Source organism: Lotus japonicus, chromosome 1 (assembly GCF_012489685.1).
Source record: "Lotus japonicus ecotype B-129 chromosome 1, LjGifu_v1.2".
Taxonomy (NCBI): Eukaryota; Viridiplantae; Streptophyta; class Magnoliopsida; order Fabales; family Fabaceae; genus Lotus; species Lotus japonicus.
This window is the reverse complement of record NC_080041.1, coordinates 64369349-64387605: the sequence shown is the minus strand read 5'-3', so window position 1 is coordinate 64387605 and position 18257 is coordinate 64369349. Positions and strand designations below refer to the sequence as shown.

The window sequence follows — 18257 nt, the reverse complement described above, 5'->3', positions numbered from 1 at the left end:
TATTTTAATACTAAGGTATTTAAGTTTTTATGTTAATAGTTTCAATAAAAAAAGTTTTTATGTTAATGCATTTAATGTAAATGAGACAACAAAACTCAAGTCTCCTTTACATATATATATATATATATATATAGATATTTTAATACTAAGGTATTTAAGTTTTTATGTTAATAGTTTCAATAAAAAAAGTTTTTATGTTAATGTATTTAATGCATTTATTGTAAAGGAGTCAACAAAACTCAAGTCTGCTTTACATATATATATAGATAGATAGATTAGCGTTAAAGCGTTCTTTAAATATTTAATATGATTCTTAAATATTTAATATATTGTATGCTACATTTTTTTAATGCGAGTTTGAGAGGCAGGAAATAGATATAAATATATAATGATATTTTAATTTTACAAGATAAATTTTTGTATTTTAAATTTCTCTCTCAATTACAATTTGGGAGTGGTGAATGTCAGAGGTCTTCTCAAGAATGTAAGTCGTACATAAGTCAAAAAAGATAAGGATTAGTTATACGCTTATATAATATAAATATCAAGTTAATTATTTTAGCAGTGTAATGATAATCCCTATTTTAAAGTAAGGGCAATATAGGGGGTAAGTTATAACTCATTTTGTTAAGTAAATTATCCAAACAGTGGAGTGATCAAACTTTGTCCCATTCGATCATAAATTAATCAAACAAAAGAAACAATAGAATGCAATTCTAATTTCATTCAATTCTGCTACATTTTGTTCTGTTTCGTTCCGATTTATTATGTCTCATCAATTCAAACATAGCTAGCTAGGGAATGGGGTAATCCCCACCGATTAGTGGTGCAGAGATTGGCAATATCAAGGTCAGTGACCTCTTCTCGAAGTAAAAATTGTCGACATTTTCGTAAGTCAGCTAGGTTCTTTTCAGCTTCTTCCAATTGGTGCTCAAGGGACGTCAAAGTTGAACCATCATAACCAGGAATTTCCATCCCTTTCCGAAAGCTCTCTAAATCAATCTACACATTGCTTAAAACAAGTTAAAGAATCATCAATCTTCTCGGAGTAATATATTGTCAACACACAAACTAAGCATTACCTCTTTTTTGAGTGATCTTATCTGACTCATTAACGCTTTTTCATTGTCCCAATGATCTGCCAGTTATTTTTGCTTCTGTTTAAGTAAACTCAAATCACTTTCAAGCTTCCTTAATCTTTCTTTAGATGCCTTGTCAGGTGTATCATTTTCCGGAGAGAGCTTTTCCACCTCCAATTTCAAGACTGATCTCCATCTTTTTCAATAGGCTTGAAGGTGATCTCCATCTTAAGCTTTGCAGCAGCTTCATCGAGAAGATCAATAGCTAAAAGAGATAAATTTAATTAGACACTGGAAGCAACAAATCAACCAGATATTTTGTCAACCTAATTGCAGATTTGCAGCATGTTCTAATTCACAAGTCACCTTTGTCTGGCAAGAAGCGTTTTGTGATGTATCGATCTGATAAAACTGCAGCTGAAACAAGTGCACTATCCGATATTTTGACTCCATGATGCAGCTCATAGCGCTCACGCAACCCACGAAGAATGGATATTGTTTCTTCAACAGATGGTTGACTGCAAAACACTTGTTGAAATCTTCGCTCAAGTATTGGACCCGGTTCAATATATTTTTAATACTAATTCAATGTAGTTGCTCCTATACATCGAAGTTCACCTTTTCCAAGCATTGGTTTCAACAAGTTCCCAGCATCTATTGCACGACTTGTTGCCCCTGTTAGTGAACCAATGACAAGAAATTACTAATTGGTTGAACTGCAATGCTGGAACAAGAGTTGATGATGATTGATGAATCAAAATGTCACTCCGATCGGGTTAAAAGTACAGACAATGAAAAAACATGCACAAATTTAAAAACAACAAATTTTGGTCTTCAGCCAATTTTTATTGGCTATAGACCGTATGATTGCTTAAGGTGTCACATTCCTCAATCGGTACTCAACTATTATTAAATTCTCCCCATCCATCCAGATTAGGTTGCTTTAACAGAAACAAACAATTATTCAGTTCATAATTTATGGCCAAGAGTAACAAACAAATATTTTTTATTTTCAGCAATGGGAGGGGCACTGGAGATGGGTTCTAATATACAGTGTCCCTAGAGGACCTGACCAAATCCCATCGTCTCAAAGGCTTAAGCTGTATGCCCATAAATGGATTTGTTTTAGACCAAGTGCAATGGTGGTGTTGAGAGGGGGAGCTGAGGGTAGTTGAGAGGGTGTAGTGGTGTTGAGAGTTGTGTTGAAGATGAGGTGGAGAAGAGAAGGTGTTGAGAGTTCTAAACATGTTGAGAGGGTGTAATGCGGTGCCACATGGCGCCCTGCGTGTGGTCACGCCAAGCGCGTGGACCACACACACCGACCGGGCGCGTGAGGAGGAGTGTTGCGGAGAGAGAAAAGGCAACCAGCATGTGATAAGGACATGTGTCAGCTTCTGGTTGGCTCGTTGGATTTTTATTATTTTAATGTTTTGAACTCAATTATTTCATTGAAAAAAAAATTAATGGAAAAAATATTTTAACCAAAATTCATATTTTTTTTCCTCTATAAATAGAGACTTGGTTCGTTTGATTTGGACAAAAAAAACCAAGTTTTTCACTATTATTATTATCTTTCTATTAGCCTTTGTTTTGAAATGGAACCCAACAATTACCATTTTAACACCCAACAATTATATATCTCCCTGCAACAGCTTTTTGAGTTTGAAGTGTGGATAAGTTATTAGTCCACCTCCTACTCCTACCATGTACTGAAACCGAAACATTTTCAGTACAAAATTACTGAAACTACATTTTCACTGGAAAATGAGGGTGACTCTGAACCACTAAGTCATACAAGCTCTATCATAATCACAAACCAACTAGCCTAAAACATTAAGCTATTAGGTGAATGCATGAAAAGTTATATGATGTTTCTATTCTCTACCAAATAATAAATAGACAATACTCCCAATGTCTAGAATTTTAACTTGTAAGGTTCGAGAACAAGAATGAGGTACCGACCTGCACCAATAACGGTGTGAATTTCATCGATAAATAAAATTACTCTCATTTGACTCAGTGACTTGTTCAAGGACAGCTTTTAATCTTTCTTCAAAATCTCCACGAAACTTGGTACCAGCAAGCAATGACCCCATATGGAGGGAGATCAACTACAAAACACGGAGAATAAAAGCAAAAGTTCAAGACGAATTTAGACAAAAATATTACAGCATTACATTCCCTGGACTCCGCAGATAGCAGATTACAACACCAAGCTGTCCTTTATTACAACATTAGACTTGAAAGAAAATTTAGAGAGAGAAGGAGAGAATGATGTTTACATTTCCTTAAATTTTCCAAGTTCATTCATAATTGTTCACAAGCTAGAGAAGGGTCAAGGAAACAGCCTCTAACTATAAGCTAATTGTAATCACAACATTCTGAAATTATATTTTTCACACCACCTTTAATGTCATGCGTTTAATTTAAGAAAGAAACATGCTTTGCATTTTAGAATTACTAGGAAATCCTCCTTATGTGTGTTTGTTCACAAGTTATAGGAACAAAATAGAGCTTATACTTTCAATGTACGCAAAGATAGTTTCAGGTTTTGAGTATATGCAGTTCAACAACGTGTTAGTAGCTTTATAAGACTTTTTCAGTAACTTTTGCAGCCTGCATTGAGACTTAACATGATGTCAACCAAGCAACTCAATTAATTTTATCAGGACAACATAAAGGGAAGAAACAATAGGAGCTCGACCTTCGGTTTAACCATGACTGTGGAACATCTTTACGAATTACACACAATACATTGAGCTAATCTGCAAAACAATGAAAAAGCTTTCAGTACAATCATATGAACATATGATAGGACACAACACTTGCAAGTTGCAACAAAAAGAACATATAAAAATAAGCTAATGTCACTCTAAATAAACAACACAAACATTTTAATTGTTGCACTTCCTAAATGTTATTGGAACTTGGTTGGAGCAGTTTGTTGAAAAGCCCCACTTAAATAATGTTCTATGCCTATGACATGAACATTCCATTGCCAGAGTTAGTAAAAATTAAATATCAGAAAATTTAGAAAATGATTAATGTTAGCCGCGCCTTGATTCACTTAACCCGATGAAGCTAGATGCAACAAATGCATGTTATAAAGAGGCACATTGGGAAAGTTCATCATCGTGTCGATCTTAAAGGCAAAAAATTAAGACAAAAATAAATGAAATAGGAGAAGGGTACCTTGCCTAACTCAAGTTTCACATGCGCACATGAATAACCTAATCATATGTAGAAAGCATTATATACAGAAATAAAAACAACAACATCTGAAAGAATTGTTATAACATGAGATTAGCCAAACAAACCCTTGAGCAATTGCAGTTTTTCCGACACCAGGTTCGCCGATAATAAGTGGATTGTTTTTAGTTCTCCTTGACAATATCTGGATATAATGTTGAATTTCATCGTCTCGACCGATGACAGGATCAAGCTTGCCAAGCCTAGCAAGTTTAGTGAGGTCATTTCCATACTTTTCCAATGGGCAATGGCGCCTTATTTTTGTCACCAAAATCTATACACACACAGACAGTTATTCCCAAATAAGAAAGAAAAATAGCAGAAACTGATTGTGTAAGTAATTGAAATGAAGGAAAGAGGGGTGTATTCAAAGCATTCAATAACAGAAAGTGGATTACCTGAGTACGGGACACGATGGTGGAGTGATTTAGAGGTGTGGAAGGTGCGAGTGAGAGTGAGAAAGTGGGAGAGGAACTTGGCGCGTGAAATTAGAGGGAAGAGTGGTGGTGCGGTGGCGGAGCGAGAGAGGGAGGAGAGAGCGTGAAAAGGGATTTGGTTATCGAAGATGACGGCGGAGTTCTTCTGGTCGCCATTAACGACTGTTGATGAAGCAAGAGCGAGCGTGGTGTTTTGCTTGCTTAAGTACACTCAGTCTCAGTGACTGGAATGAAACTTGGGGAAGGGGTAAGGAAAAAGTAAAGGAAAATAGGTCAAACTTGGAATGTGACTAGGGTTGACCATATGCAACACCGAGTGCGGATTGCATTGGCGCCAAAGGTAAAAAACCGGTATGAAGTTGCACATATGGGTCTCGCTAAAAACTAGCCGGTATTCATCACCTTCATCAATCTTCATCATCACTTCCACACACAAAGCTTCATCAATCTTCATCATCATCACTTCCAGGTACGGTTCTCTCCACTTATCTCTTCATTTTCTCTTTCCTTTTCTTGTAGATGAAGCATTTGCCATTGGAGCCGATCTTCGTTGTTCCGGGTTTTAAAACTCAGAACTTCTATTAAGGATTCTAACATTAAGGTTAGATTTGAGATTTATATTCCGGAACATAACTAGCATTGCCTAACGTTCTAGGTTTTAGAACCCGGAAGCATTTTGGTCTTTCATATGTTACAGTTCTGGGAATTAGATCTTGGAACACACCGCCTTGGTTTCGGGTTTATAACCCGGAAGCATTATGACCTTTCATTTGTTATAGTTTCGGGAATTAAAACTCAGTACACACCATGGATGCAGCTGCGTGCTTTTCAATCATGGATCCACAAAGTTCATGGATGCAGTTGCTTTTAGATTATGGATCCATGAAGTCCATGTCTTCATCTATGTCGGCACCCTGCTTTTCCTTTGAGCACCTCGCACATGCATGATTGATGATTGTTACCTGCTTTTATGTTTTGACAAAGTCCTTGGAGAACAGTTAGCATGTATTCCATTTCTGATCCTTGACGAGTGTAGAAGAGTATTTCGAATCCGGATAATAATTGCATGTCTCTTTCTTTAGTTACTTTTCTTGTTGTGAGCATAGGATAAGGTTTAGGTAACAAAATGACCTATCTATTTAGCAAATATATAGTTGTATTAACAGTTTCGAGCCAAAAGGATTTAGGCAAACCTTTCCCAAATACCATAAACTCCGTCATCTGAAAGACCCTTTTGGTGTATATAGCCAAACGTATCTTTCAACAGCTTCTTCATCTTCACAAAATTTGTAAAATTCATTTTAGGGATGCTCCTTCCCTCCATCACTTCTGAACATTTTTGTAAACCTGCTACTTTGTTTCTTAACAAAAGCTTTAAACTTCTTTAAAATGATAAGATATCAGATTTTTGTCTCATAAAATATACCTGTCATGCGAGTAAAATCATAATAGACAAAAGTATCTGTTTATGTCACGAGACAAAGAGGAAATTTATCTTATGAAAATTTAACTTCAAAAGATTCAGAAAGAAAAATAACACAAACTGTCCCCTTAATGATTAAGTTGCATAACCATTAATGATTATCAGCATCCCTTATAAACAAGTTGAGCGCACACCTCATCCGGTTCCTCTTTCTTGTTAAAAAACTGGCATGTAAACTTATAAAATAATTACGTGAAAATAGATTATAAACGTCAAAATGAAGTTCAAACTACAAAACAACACACTACTAAATTTAATCAAAAAACTACAGGTGAAGAATTAATAAATTTAACCCCAAAAAAATGTGACAAATTTCAGGGCATTACATATCAATACAAGGTTTGTGTGAAACAAAATGCTAACCAGTGACAACAATCTTGTTTTCCATGCTCAAAAACTGAATCCAGTAAATCCATGATTTAAACAAATTATAATTATTCCTGTTATGTACAAAGCGTTGTCTTTACATTTATCTAGCAGTATAGAGCAGAACATTAAAGATGATTCAGCAACGTGAATCAATCTCATCGTCGCACTGTCATACATTACACACACATTAATACATGACCTTATATTGGAACTTATTATGAAATACATACAACAAAAGAACCAGTTTTATTCCGAAGCACCACTCAACCAGGTACATAATAATCCATCTTCTCCACAGGCAGATTCAAAACAGATGTCTCCACCTACACAAGCAAATGTTTTAGAAGTATTCAGATTTCTTTAAGCTCAGTAGGAACCCAAGAATTCTTTTTTTTTTCTTAATTAACTTAGAATTTTTGCTTTCTTAATTAACTTTTTGCCTTTAGTGGGGTATCATCACTTGAGTTAACATACTCCCCTAAAACCAAAAGATAAAAACAAAAGAAATTTAAAAAAAGAAAAAAGAAATAGGTATCGATAATATTAATCTATCATCCAAGGTAACTAGTGGAAGCTCTTACCACATGTTAATCTTTTTTTAACAGCAATTAAGCAGAAAATTAATCAATTTTAATAACTTTTCCAAACACAATGTACTAGAGGCTAGTAGAAGATGATAAAACATGATACCATATATGAGCATTACCCCGTTGATAAAAAACAGTAGAGCATAATCTAGAGTTCTGGGAAAAAAAATTATCTATAATGTTAGTTTAAAAACCATTCAAGACAACATTCACACAGAAGGAGAGTTTAATTGTCACTGAAGCTACGGACTGATAAACAATTCAGTAGCTGAAGCCTGAAAGCCAATAGAAAAAGACTAAAAGGGAGACAAAAATGTACCTCTTCAAATGGAACAAAGACAAAGGGAGTCATGCCCCTTTTATGTGAGACTGCTGGCACATCTGGGTTGTGTGTTTCATCATCCTGCCATCCATCAACAACTCCAAGAATGTCCTCCTCAGGAGCACTTGCCTCATTACTGTTCACACCACTAGTGACAAGTGAGATCAAATCCATCCGATTGTTAGCCCCTGTAGCTGTTCCCCTCAACCTATAGCACAGGTAGATCCATAGAAGCATAGTGCAAAATGTAAGTTCAACTCATACTTCCATGATAGGATAGTTTCAACAGAATAAAAGTAGAAATTATCAACTATCCGTAACAGAGAATTGTGTCATCTGAACCAACATCACCTAGTGGAAAACACTTAATTGTAGCTATAATTATATAGGAAAAGGCATTAAGGCAAAATCCAACAAACCTTACTTTCTATATTCCAATTTTCAGTACAGAATTGTCATACTCATGCAGTCAAATCTTCCACAACTATAAAAAGCTTAGAGTGCACATCAAATTGGTATACATCAATTGTAATTATATTTTCTATTTTAATGATGATGTTCTCATTTTCATGTAACTATTTTAAGTGATTTTATTGACATATTTCAAAAACAAAAGGTAACTGTGGTACAAATATAGTCCTAGTAGGATATTGTACAGATCAGGATTTAATGTTTTACATATGAGATGGTCCACTTCCTCTAGAAGTCATTATAGAGCACTTGCACCATTTAATAACTTTTTGTAGGATATAATTTTAATAAATCTAATCAAATAATAAATCATATGATAATCATTTTGCACATAAAACTTAGATAGTACATACTAACATCTAAATTTTTTTTTTGTTAAAATGACGTTCGACGAAGTATAAGCTAGTTTTTTAAATTTTTGAGCGGCAGAAACTTTGTAGACTTGCTTCCAGTCATTAAAAACTTTTAACCCCACATTTGAATTGATCAAATTTAACATTCATAAAAGCTTGTTGAACAACAGTATGACAAGATTTACAAGTGAGTAGTTCCCCACTAATTTATATGAAATTATTCTTATGTTTTATTTGTAGCGGTCAAACACATTCTTCTTGGCTTCTCTGCCGGTACTCATCAAACATCTAATATGCAGGCTAAATTGTGATATTGCATCTTAGTACTGTAATTCAAAATATTCTCCTCAAATCTGACTCTCTGCAACAGTTGAATTGCATCTTGTCAGTGTAGTGTTGCTTCTTGCCATCTCTATGGCGAAAATATGAAATTACTTGGAATCGAGAATCGAGACGTTAATCTACTTCTCCAAGGAGACTAGAATCTAATTTAATTGCTAAAAAGGGTTCAGTCCAACTAACCCCTCCAATATCTGTGTTTTGGATCAACCTTAAACAGCTTTGCAGTTTATTTTGTCTGAACAGACTAGGTTTTCTCTGTTGCCTGTTTCCAGTTCCTTGTTTTTCCTTGTCAATCAATTATGCTGTTCCAAAGCCATATAGAAAGTCACGTGACGAGGATGTAATCTTTCAATGAAGTTGGATGTAGGATAGTGTGATTTACTCAAGACATGTGATTGGATGGTTACGATGCTAGGCTTATCAGAACCCCCATCTACAAAAATATCCTCGAGAACAACTGTAATTTGTAGTAATTTCTTAGCTACCAAATAACACATCACAGAAACTCTAAGGATTTGGCCTAATATTCAATTTTTCCACTTCATCCTTTGAAGTTCTAACTTCATTGACTATTAACTTATTGTTCTTCCTTTGCTACTTTTCCTGCATCACACAGGTCTTAACCTTCAAACTCCGTACATATGTTATAGAATAAATAGTCTCACATATGATACATGAACGTCAACCAACAATGGTAGTATTTCCGAAAACAAACTGTCAAACACCAAGGTCATCCTTTTCCAATCACAATTTACACCATCCTCTTTTTTTGCTCTCTTCACAACCATAAACAAAGGTGCATTCTCATTACATGAAAAGGATACTCCGATTATTTCTAGCTTCTATTATATATATTGGTGTGGGGAAAGGAAAGGAATTGTTTCATGAGGCGTCAACTGGATATATGTGAAAACCAAATCAAAACAGCGTTTACTAACCAGAGTGAAAACATTTCCCTAAAATGTGAATTCAACACCTCATCAATCATCATTCACCCGTTGAGCATAATTTTAATGAATATTTGATCTATTCGCTTATAGCAAGGTATAATGACACATCAAATACCAACCTAACCAGACAATGAATAAAGGCTTAAATAAGTTTTTGGTCCCTATCCTTTACAAAATGCTTGGTTTTCGTCCCTCACCGGAGCAAAGGTGGGTTTTAGTCCCTAATGTTTGTCAAAAGGTTTGGTTTTGGTCCCTCCGGAGCTCTGGGTCAACGCCGGAGCTCCGGCGGCCCATGTGGCATGGCCATGTGGGATTAATGGGCTGATGTGGAATTTGTTTTATATTTTAAATTATTTAATAAATAATAATTAAAATTGATAAAATAATTAATAATTAAACTATTCCTAATCTGTAAAAAAAATTAATTAAAGAAAACATAACAAAAAAACTCTTTTAATCACCTTCTTTGTTCTTTCCAGCACCAAAAAAAAAACCTTCTTTATTCTTCCTCTTCATGGTCATCTTCATCAATGAAACCCAAACCCAGAAAGAATCCTAAACACACAGGAAAAATTCTCAACCCAGGAGAAAATCACCCATTCAATTAAGAGGAAAACCCAGAATAATCACTAAAATCCCAACCAGTGCGGAGGAGGAAAGAACTTAAAATGAGCAAATGGTAGACTAAAGAACCCAGAACCCATACACATCGCCACCCACCGCAACCCAGAAGCCATACCCATCGCAACCCCCACCCCGAAGAACCCAGAACTTCCACCCATCGCAACCCAGAACCCGCAACCTAAATGAATGGCTTTGTTCTTTCCTCCTTGCACAGATCTGGGTTCATCTTCGATTTGAATGGCACCACAGATCTAAGCATCGACTGTGTGTGTGTGAGAGAGACAGAGAGACAGAGCTCACGACGAGGTCTGGGTGTTGGTCGCGCATGTCGGTGCGGCGGCGCAGGGGGCCTGGGTCCGAAGGGTGGCGTGTGGTGGTCGCCGGAGTAGAGGTGCTGGAATGGATCGGTGACAGGGCCTGGTGTTGTGTTTGACACAAAAGTTTTGTGAAGGGAATGCACAGTGAGGAGCAAATGTGGAATGAACTTGAGAAACTAAGAATGATGGTGTTGAATTGGTTTTTCTTTTTTACAAATTGGTTTTTTTTTGTTACATAAAATTGGTTTTATTTAGATGTGTTAATTAGATTAATTAAGTTTGAATTAGTTGTGTTAATTACATTAGTTTTTCAAAAAAAAATAAAAAAATTAGATTAGTTTATTAGTTTAATTATGTGTTTTTTTTCAAAAAAAATTATGTGATTTTTTATATATTTAAATGAAAAAAAAAATCCACGTCGGATTTATTAATCCCACGTGGCCATGCCACATGGGCCGCCGGAGCTCCGGCGTTGACCTAAAGCTTCGGAGGGACTAAAACCAAATGTTTTGGCAAAGGTTAGGGACTAAAACCTACCTTTGCTCCGGCGAGGGACGAAAACCAAGCATTTTGTAAAGGATAGGGACCAAAAACTTATTTAAGCCATGAATAAATGATTTCTTCCGAGGTTCAAGATATTTGCTTAAATTTTCAACAAGACATGTTATTCAGGAAAACTTGTCAAATACCTCAAGCGTATCCTCAAAACAGTAGGTCGCAAGCCTGGATACAAGACAGCAGCTTCAACCTGCAATTATAGTATCAATTACAAATGGCTCATCATCTGTACATAGAAATATGAATAATATGCAATAATTTTCCTTAAAAGAAAATGTCTAGTCAGATCTGCAAATAATGAAGACTAAAGAGAACATTAGGAGACAGCTGGAGTGCCAGTAAAACTCAATTACACAATTTCACCAAAACTGAAATTCAACCTTATCATCTGACAATGTGTAGTTCCCACCGAAAACACATTCTGCTTTAGATGATCGGAAGTTCATGCACTTCACTACATCCTTGACCTTTTGAGAAGAATTCTACATGAAATATAATTAACTCATACAATCAGATACAAGAAAACACATATTCTAAAAACAGATTAAAGTAGCACAGAATTACAACCTTGTAAAGAAATCGCCCAGAAGGAAAAAATCTAATGTACCGAAAATAGCAAACCTGCAAAATATGAGGACAAATTATATGTGAAAAAATTGTGTCAATAAATGGAACAAACAAGATTTATTTATGGTATACTATTACAATTTCATTATTCACATACTGAAAATTTTGGACAAATAAATACAAAACCCACATTCTTATACAACTTAAATGGGTCCAGGGAAACTTCATTGCTGCATTGTTTTGTTGAAAGAAACAAAAAAACAGATTTCCCCTTTATTACGTATACGGTATACCAGTGTTTACCAGTGTCAAAGACACACCAAACAGTATCTGGTATATCCAGATCAAGCTACCACTGTCATACACATAAAGAAAATGCCTGAAAGACACTGCCAAGACAGCAGGGCAATCCAAATTTACATTTTTTTGTTGTTGATAAGCATCAAAATTTACATATAAAACACTTAAATGGCGAGGATAAGAGCACAAGACAAACAGCAAAAGCATTCCACTTTATCAAGGATGATACGTAATGTAAGAGGCAACTTTGGAATCATATTGACTTGAATTATTGAGGTTTATTTCCTCTTGTGAGTGCGGCACACCTCTATCCGATTTCATGGATGAACCAGACCATTTATCTTATCAAGAGCTTCCTTACTCTTGTGGTGATCTTCACTTGACTTATCAATCCCTTCCATTGTGGCGCCTTCTCCATCTCTATTTTCATCACGTTTTTATTTGTTCTCTTTCTTTAAATTCTTATTTAAGCGCAATCGTAATCTGTTTTGTGAGTGAGAATCAACTCAAGATCGCATCTTTAAGCAACACGGATCAAGGTTATCATCAAAGAGTGACAACAGAAAATAAAACAAGCACCCCATAAAACTTCAAATTTAATTACAATTATGCACATTGCTTCCAGCATCTTATTCCTAAAACACGATATTAATTAATAGTTGATGGAAAAGCTAGTTAATCACAAAGAAGAAGAAGAAGAAGAAGAAGAAGAAGAAGAAGAAGAAGAAGACGACTAAGAGGAATGTCTATTGCTTAGCAATATAAGTATATATAAATGCATACCACATGAACTGGATTAGTGATTTTCCACTCCGCAACTCCGGCTCGAATGTAGGTATTTCTACTCACATAAAGACCTATGATGTGGAAGAGGAAGCATCATAAGACAAAGCGTCCCAGCCAAAAAAGCAGAACAGAAAAGAAAGAGCAAAATTGTGCATCTCTTTATTACAGTTCACTTTCATGTTAATTTATCTTTTACTTTCTCTGGGTCTTACACAATGAAGGAGAGGCACACTCATATAATTTTAGATGAGAATCCCATCACTAAATGGAATACATTTCTGTACAGCATTTGTTTAAATGAGAATTTGGAGGGGGGAAAATCAAGAGTTGCCAATCAATGTGAAGAGCAGGAAATAACGTTATGGAATAAGAGATAGCTGCTCTTACCATCAGTTCTCAACCTTGGTCGTAAGAGCCACATTTTCCGCCATGAGCCATCATATTTAGACTGAAGTATCTTATAGTTTTCTACCACTCCAGAAAACTTCATAAAAAGCCTCAATAATCAGAAATTATGATTTTCACAGTAAAAGTTCCATATTCAAAACCTCTATTGAGTTTACCTGCCAAGCCTTCAAGCAGGCATGGCGCCAAAATACAGGGTTACGAATTGTATACTTCCATTTTCGACATACACAAGATGCTTTCCCCATGTCATATGGAGTCATTCGAGCAAAGACCTACAATATACATCAGTAAATCTATCTGAGAGATTGTTCTTGTGCATAACTATAAACCTTTGTATTTCTGAAGTTTCACACATCTAATTTGTTCAAGAAAATCAGTGAAATGGCCTAAAAGAGAGTTTCATACAAGTTTCAAATCCATATTCTGGTTCCTAATTTAGGGACAGTTTATGTGCTCAAAGCTGTAGATAGAACCAATAATAATTTTAAAACTATTATCATGTAGTTTTAAGAGTGGTGGGCAGGTGTGTGTGCGCATGTTAGAGTCAGAGAAAGAGAAGATTTGATTTCAAGAATATAAAAATGGTGACCTCTTAAATTTCCAGTGTTGGAGATAAAAGTTTTTAATGTGTTCTAAAATCATTTCATAAACACAACCATTCAGTCCCACCACCTAAATACTTAGATCATATATTACTGATCTTAAGTAGAAACCATACAGCACATAGTAAGTAGTCCTACAGATTATATTTCCTATCCTGTCTCTCTATTCACTATCAAGAACTCATGACCAAAAATTGTAACATGATGATGTGAAATACCTCAAAGAGCAGCTCATCCGGTAAGCAACGATGTATAAGTGCAGAATCCACATAAGGCTTTCTACTTATACTTCCAAATGGTGCAACAGGTCTCACATTAATTCCATAAAGATCTGAAACAAAATACATACAAAGTTAGAAACAATAGGAAGTGAATTCGACCAAACATCTGAACGAAGCAAATGATACAATACAAGAAAACAATAGATAAAAGAAGAAAAAACATGCCAAAATAACCATTGTAGCAACGTGACACATACCAAGCCATGGCCTCCTGGTCACAAAGTAATCAACAGTCTTCAACCTCAAAATTGACTCGAGTTCAGAAGAGGATGCTAAAGCGAAATCTGCAGAAAAAGACAAAGATACACTTCAATGCACATTAACATACCAGTGATTGTAAAAAAAAAAAAAAAAAAAAAAAATTGCACTTTCAAGGTTAATTACTCGTTCACGGAAAACCAATTTCAGAAAATTAAACTACCATACATGCATATTCAGCAAAAGCGCTGATCTCAAATTCACAATTTACCCAAAATTCAAAAAACCCATATCAAAATCAATAAAATTAATTGATACCCAGAACCCAGAATATCAAAAAGAAACTAACTTTGAATAATCAATTAGTGTATGAATAGATGCACACAATTCCAAAAATTGAACGTTGTGGAACATGAAGAGAGAAGCGGTTCACGAAATCGACGTTTACCTGAACCTGAAGCCATAGCGGATATGCAGAGTGAGGTTCGTTCACGAAATTCTCAGGAAAATTGAGAAGAACAAAGCAGAGAAGAGAACGAAAGAAATTGTTCAGGTAAAACGGTAACCATTGCATAACAGAACTGCCTCTCTTAAAACGACGGCGTTTGAAGGTTAATCACCTGGTACGAAACAAGGACATTGGTCCCATTTTGACACCAGAATGAAATTGTTCACCAATTGCGTCCCGATGCATTATTGGATAAGCTTTAATATTTTAAGAAATTGTTGTTTTTACTATATTGAAAATGAAAATGAAAATATATAATACAATATTTAGTTATTATAATTTTCAAATTAGATTAAAAAATAAATATGTTTTTGTCCCTTAAAATATAGCAAATATTAGTTCGTCTCAATGGCAAGAACTACTCAATCCGAGCATTTCAGTTCTAGATCTAGGTAAGAGCCTTTGAGATCATGTTAATGGTAGCACTCCAACCTCCTGATAAAGAGAAACAAAAGGCTTAATTGCACTTTTGGTCCCCCACGATTACAAAAGCCACGATTCCGGTCCCCAACAAAATTTTATTGCATGGAGCGTCCCCACGTTATGCTCCGTTAGCAACTTTAGTCCGGACCCTCTATTCCGTTAGTTTTTAAACGTTTCTCTCTCCTAGTGGCCACTAAATCATGACATGGCACTGTCATGTGCGTCTCATGTGCGTCTCACCTGCTCTCTCTCACAAATGTGCTACAGTGTTGCTATTTTGGACCCTAGGGTTTGAAAGAGATAGTTTAGATTCGAAGGTGGGGGGGCTCAAGTCACGTGAGACGCACATGACAGTGCCATGTCATGATTTAGTGGCCACTAGGAGAGAGAAACGTTTAAAAACTAACGGAATAGAGGGTCCGGACTAAAGTTGCTAACGGAGCATAACGTGGGGGACGCTCCATGCAATAAAATTTTGTTGGGGACCGAAATCGTGGCTTTTGTAATCATGGGGGACCAAAAGTGCAATTAAGCCGAAACAAAAAAATGAATACGACAAGTAGGAAGTCAAATAAAATCAAGTCATGGCATGGATCATAGGCTATGTTGATCTCAATCTTAGACCATTCAGCACTACAACCAAGATGTGAGCCTACCTGAAGAAAATATATATCTAGAATAACGTCGCTCAAAGGTTTTTGCTTGAACATGACATCACCATTTTTCAACAAGAGAGTCTCTCAACTTCTGAGTTATATTCTCATTGCATGAATCTTGGGGATGACTACGTGACTATTGTATGTAACATCTCGATCTAACGACTAGCCTCACGATAACAACACGAATCTTTCCAACATGCTTTCTCCTCACTCACGCAATCCCTGGGAATACTTCTCAGGAGGTCACCCATCCCAATATTTTTCTAAGGAAATCCTCCTTAACCTTGGAGTTTTTATGAGTTGGACTCCTGAATAAAATATGTACCTTATTGTGATGAGTAGTATCAATCAAATCTGTATGTCCTTCTCACTTGTGGTCTCGGAATACCTCTCATTGGTGCGAGATCGGTTCGTTCATGTGTCCCTTTGCCTAGAAGCCTGCTAGAAGTCGCACATTGTTCATGCCTTCTCATTTCACCAGCGATCACTCCTCGCCCACGTCAACCTCAGGTGTCACAGGTTGTGCCGGATGCTACGATGTCATAGTTGTTTAAGGATCATTCTCCGGAATGTGTGTCTTCTGGGGCTCAGTGGATGTGGACTCAAGGGAAGCAAGTACGACTATCCTGGAATGGGACTGATGAAGAGGTAGCACCGGGTTGTGTGGAGCATCTTAAAAGAAGACACCCTCTCAAGTTTGGATGCATCTAATGTTGTTTTGTCTCTTGTTTTAGGGAAGCAGTTATGAGGTGTTTTTCTTTTTTAGACTTTACATCGTTTCTAGTCTATTTCGTACTCTTTAGGTAGTTTTCCTTGCTTATGGGTTCTTCTATTAGGTTGGGATTGGTGGGATAACATCCCTCATAGCGACTCTTTTTCATGGGTGGAGCCTTTTTGGTTTTCCGGTTTTGGACCTTTTGAGAGGCTTTGTATATTTTGCTTTAGAAAAAAAAATGTTTTGCCATTTTCAATATATTTAGGATTAGAAAATATTATTTCATATATGTAGTATATATTTTTATATGTTTAAATTACACACTAAAAAGCTCTCACGGGTATGAACATTTGATATAAAATATCTTTCACGTTAAAACTAAATCATAACTGCTTATGTTTTTTATATCTCAACCTATTTTGTTCACTAATTAATAAAATTTCTCTTTTTTTGTCTCCATATTATCAAAGTTAAGCATTCGAATGCAGCAAAACGACTCTGATAGGGCTTGAGGCTTTCCCTAACCCTAGTCGCCACTCCTCTGTTTCCCACCTTTCGCTTGCCACCGCAGACCGATCACTGTCAACACCGCCGTTGTAACTCCTTCGTTCGTCCCTTCTTAGTCACGGTTCTGTTTGCAATCGAAGCTCTGTTTTGAGTGCTCTTCTCTGATTCGAGTTCGCGGATATGTTCCAGCTTGCAATCGAAGCTCTATTTTGGGGAAAACCAGTTTCACCACAGGAGGTCCGGGCGAGAGGTTTGGTTTTCGGCGGATGCAGGATGGGTGGCGAGCACTTCAGGGTTGAAAGACGGGATGCTTGGCGAGGTGCTCTGATTGGCGACAGAGGTCTAAAGAATCAGTAGGGTGGCCACTTGCGTGGCGAGACGAGTGAGGACTTGACTTTAGCAAGGCGAGCTTGGAAAAGAAAGTAGGACTAAAAATAAAGATGTACTCTTTTTCTCCACCACGGGAGTTTTTTAATGAGGTATCCCTCAAAAGGAAAAATGTAAAAATACTTTTTACAATCAAATACAAAAATGATATTCTTAGTAATACTCCTACAAAATAACTGAATTGTAGTGGTTGCACGGTGGGAAACCTTCCGTGAAGATGGCGATCCCAACACGACCTTGATGTCTGGGGATCGCTCTGGAAAGTCCGGCGCAATCGCTGCTATCCGTTGGCGACGTGTAGGATAAGCTTTGAAGGTATGAAAAATACTAGAAAGGGATTTTTGAATAGGGTTTTGAAGTTTAAGGCTTTCCCTCTAAGATTTTGGTAAACCTTTTCGGTATAAAAATCACAAGGTGCAAGATAAAAGGGATAGAGAAAAACACACAATGATTTTATCCTGGTTCACTTGATGAATCACTCAAGCTAATCCAGTCCACCCGTTAAGGTGATTTCTTCCTTCTTAGAATGAAGGAAATCCACTATTCAAAGATTGTTACAACTGCACTAGCACACTTTGCTCAATGACTAACAAATCTAAGAACTAGCAACACCAAGACAACCTTGTCTTAGTCTTCTTAAGAATACTGACATCACCGGTCTCTCAAGGAACAACAAACAAAGTTTGTAAAAGGTTTGGGTTACAAAGAGATGTTTCTAAACAAGCAGAAGTAAACACTATAAGAACAATGAAGAAATATTACTAAGGTATTCGTT

At 36.2% G+C, this 18257-nt stretch overlaps 1 protein-coding gene and 1 pseudogene across 1 annotated transcript; both read right to left on the bottom strand.

Moving 5' to 3' along the window:
* Positions 1-710: 710 nt before the first annotated feature.
* On the bottom strand, positions 711-5225 carry LOC130742211 (chaperone protein ClpB4, mitochondrial-like; annotated as a pseudogene).
* A 1421-nt stretch (positions 5226-6646) lies between these two features.
* LOC130738270 (F-box protein 7) lies at positions 6647-14962 on the bottom strand. The gene is made up of 11 exons (XM_057590219.1): positions 14732-14962; positions 14283-14369; positions 14023-14135; positions 13358-13474; positions 13182-13278; positions 12792-12865; positions 11709-11762; positions 11522-11623; positions 11273-11331; positions 7524-7734; positions 6647-6940 (listed from the first exon to the last, which is right to left on the bottom strand). The coding sequence occupies exons 1-11, from the start codon at positions 14745-14747 to the stop codon at positions 6881-6883; spliced, it is 990 nt and encodes a 329-aa protein (XP_057446202.1). The 5' UTR covers positions 14748-14962; the 3' UTR covers positions 6647-6880.
* Between the last annotated feature and the right edge of the window lie 3295 nt (positions 14963-18257).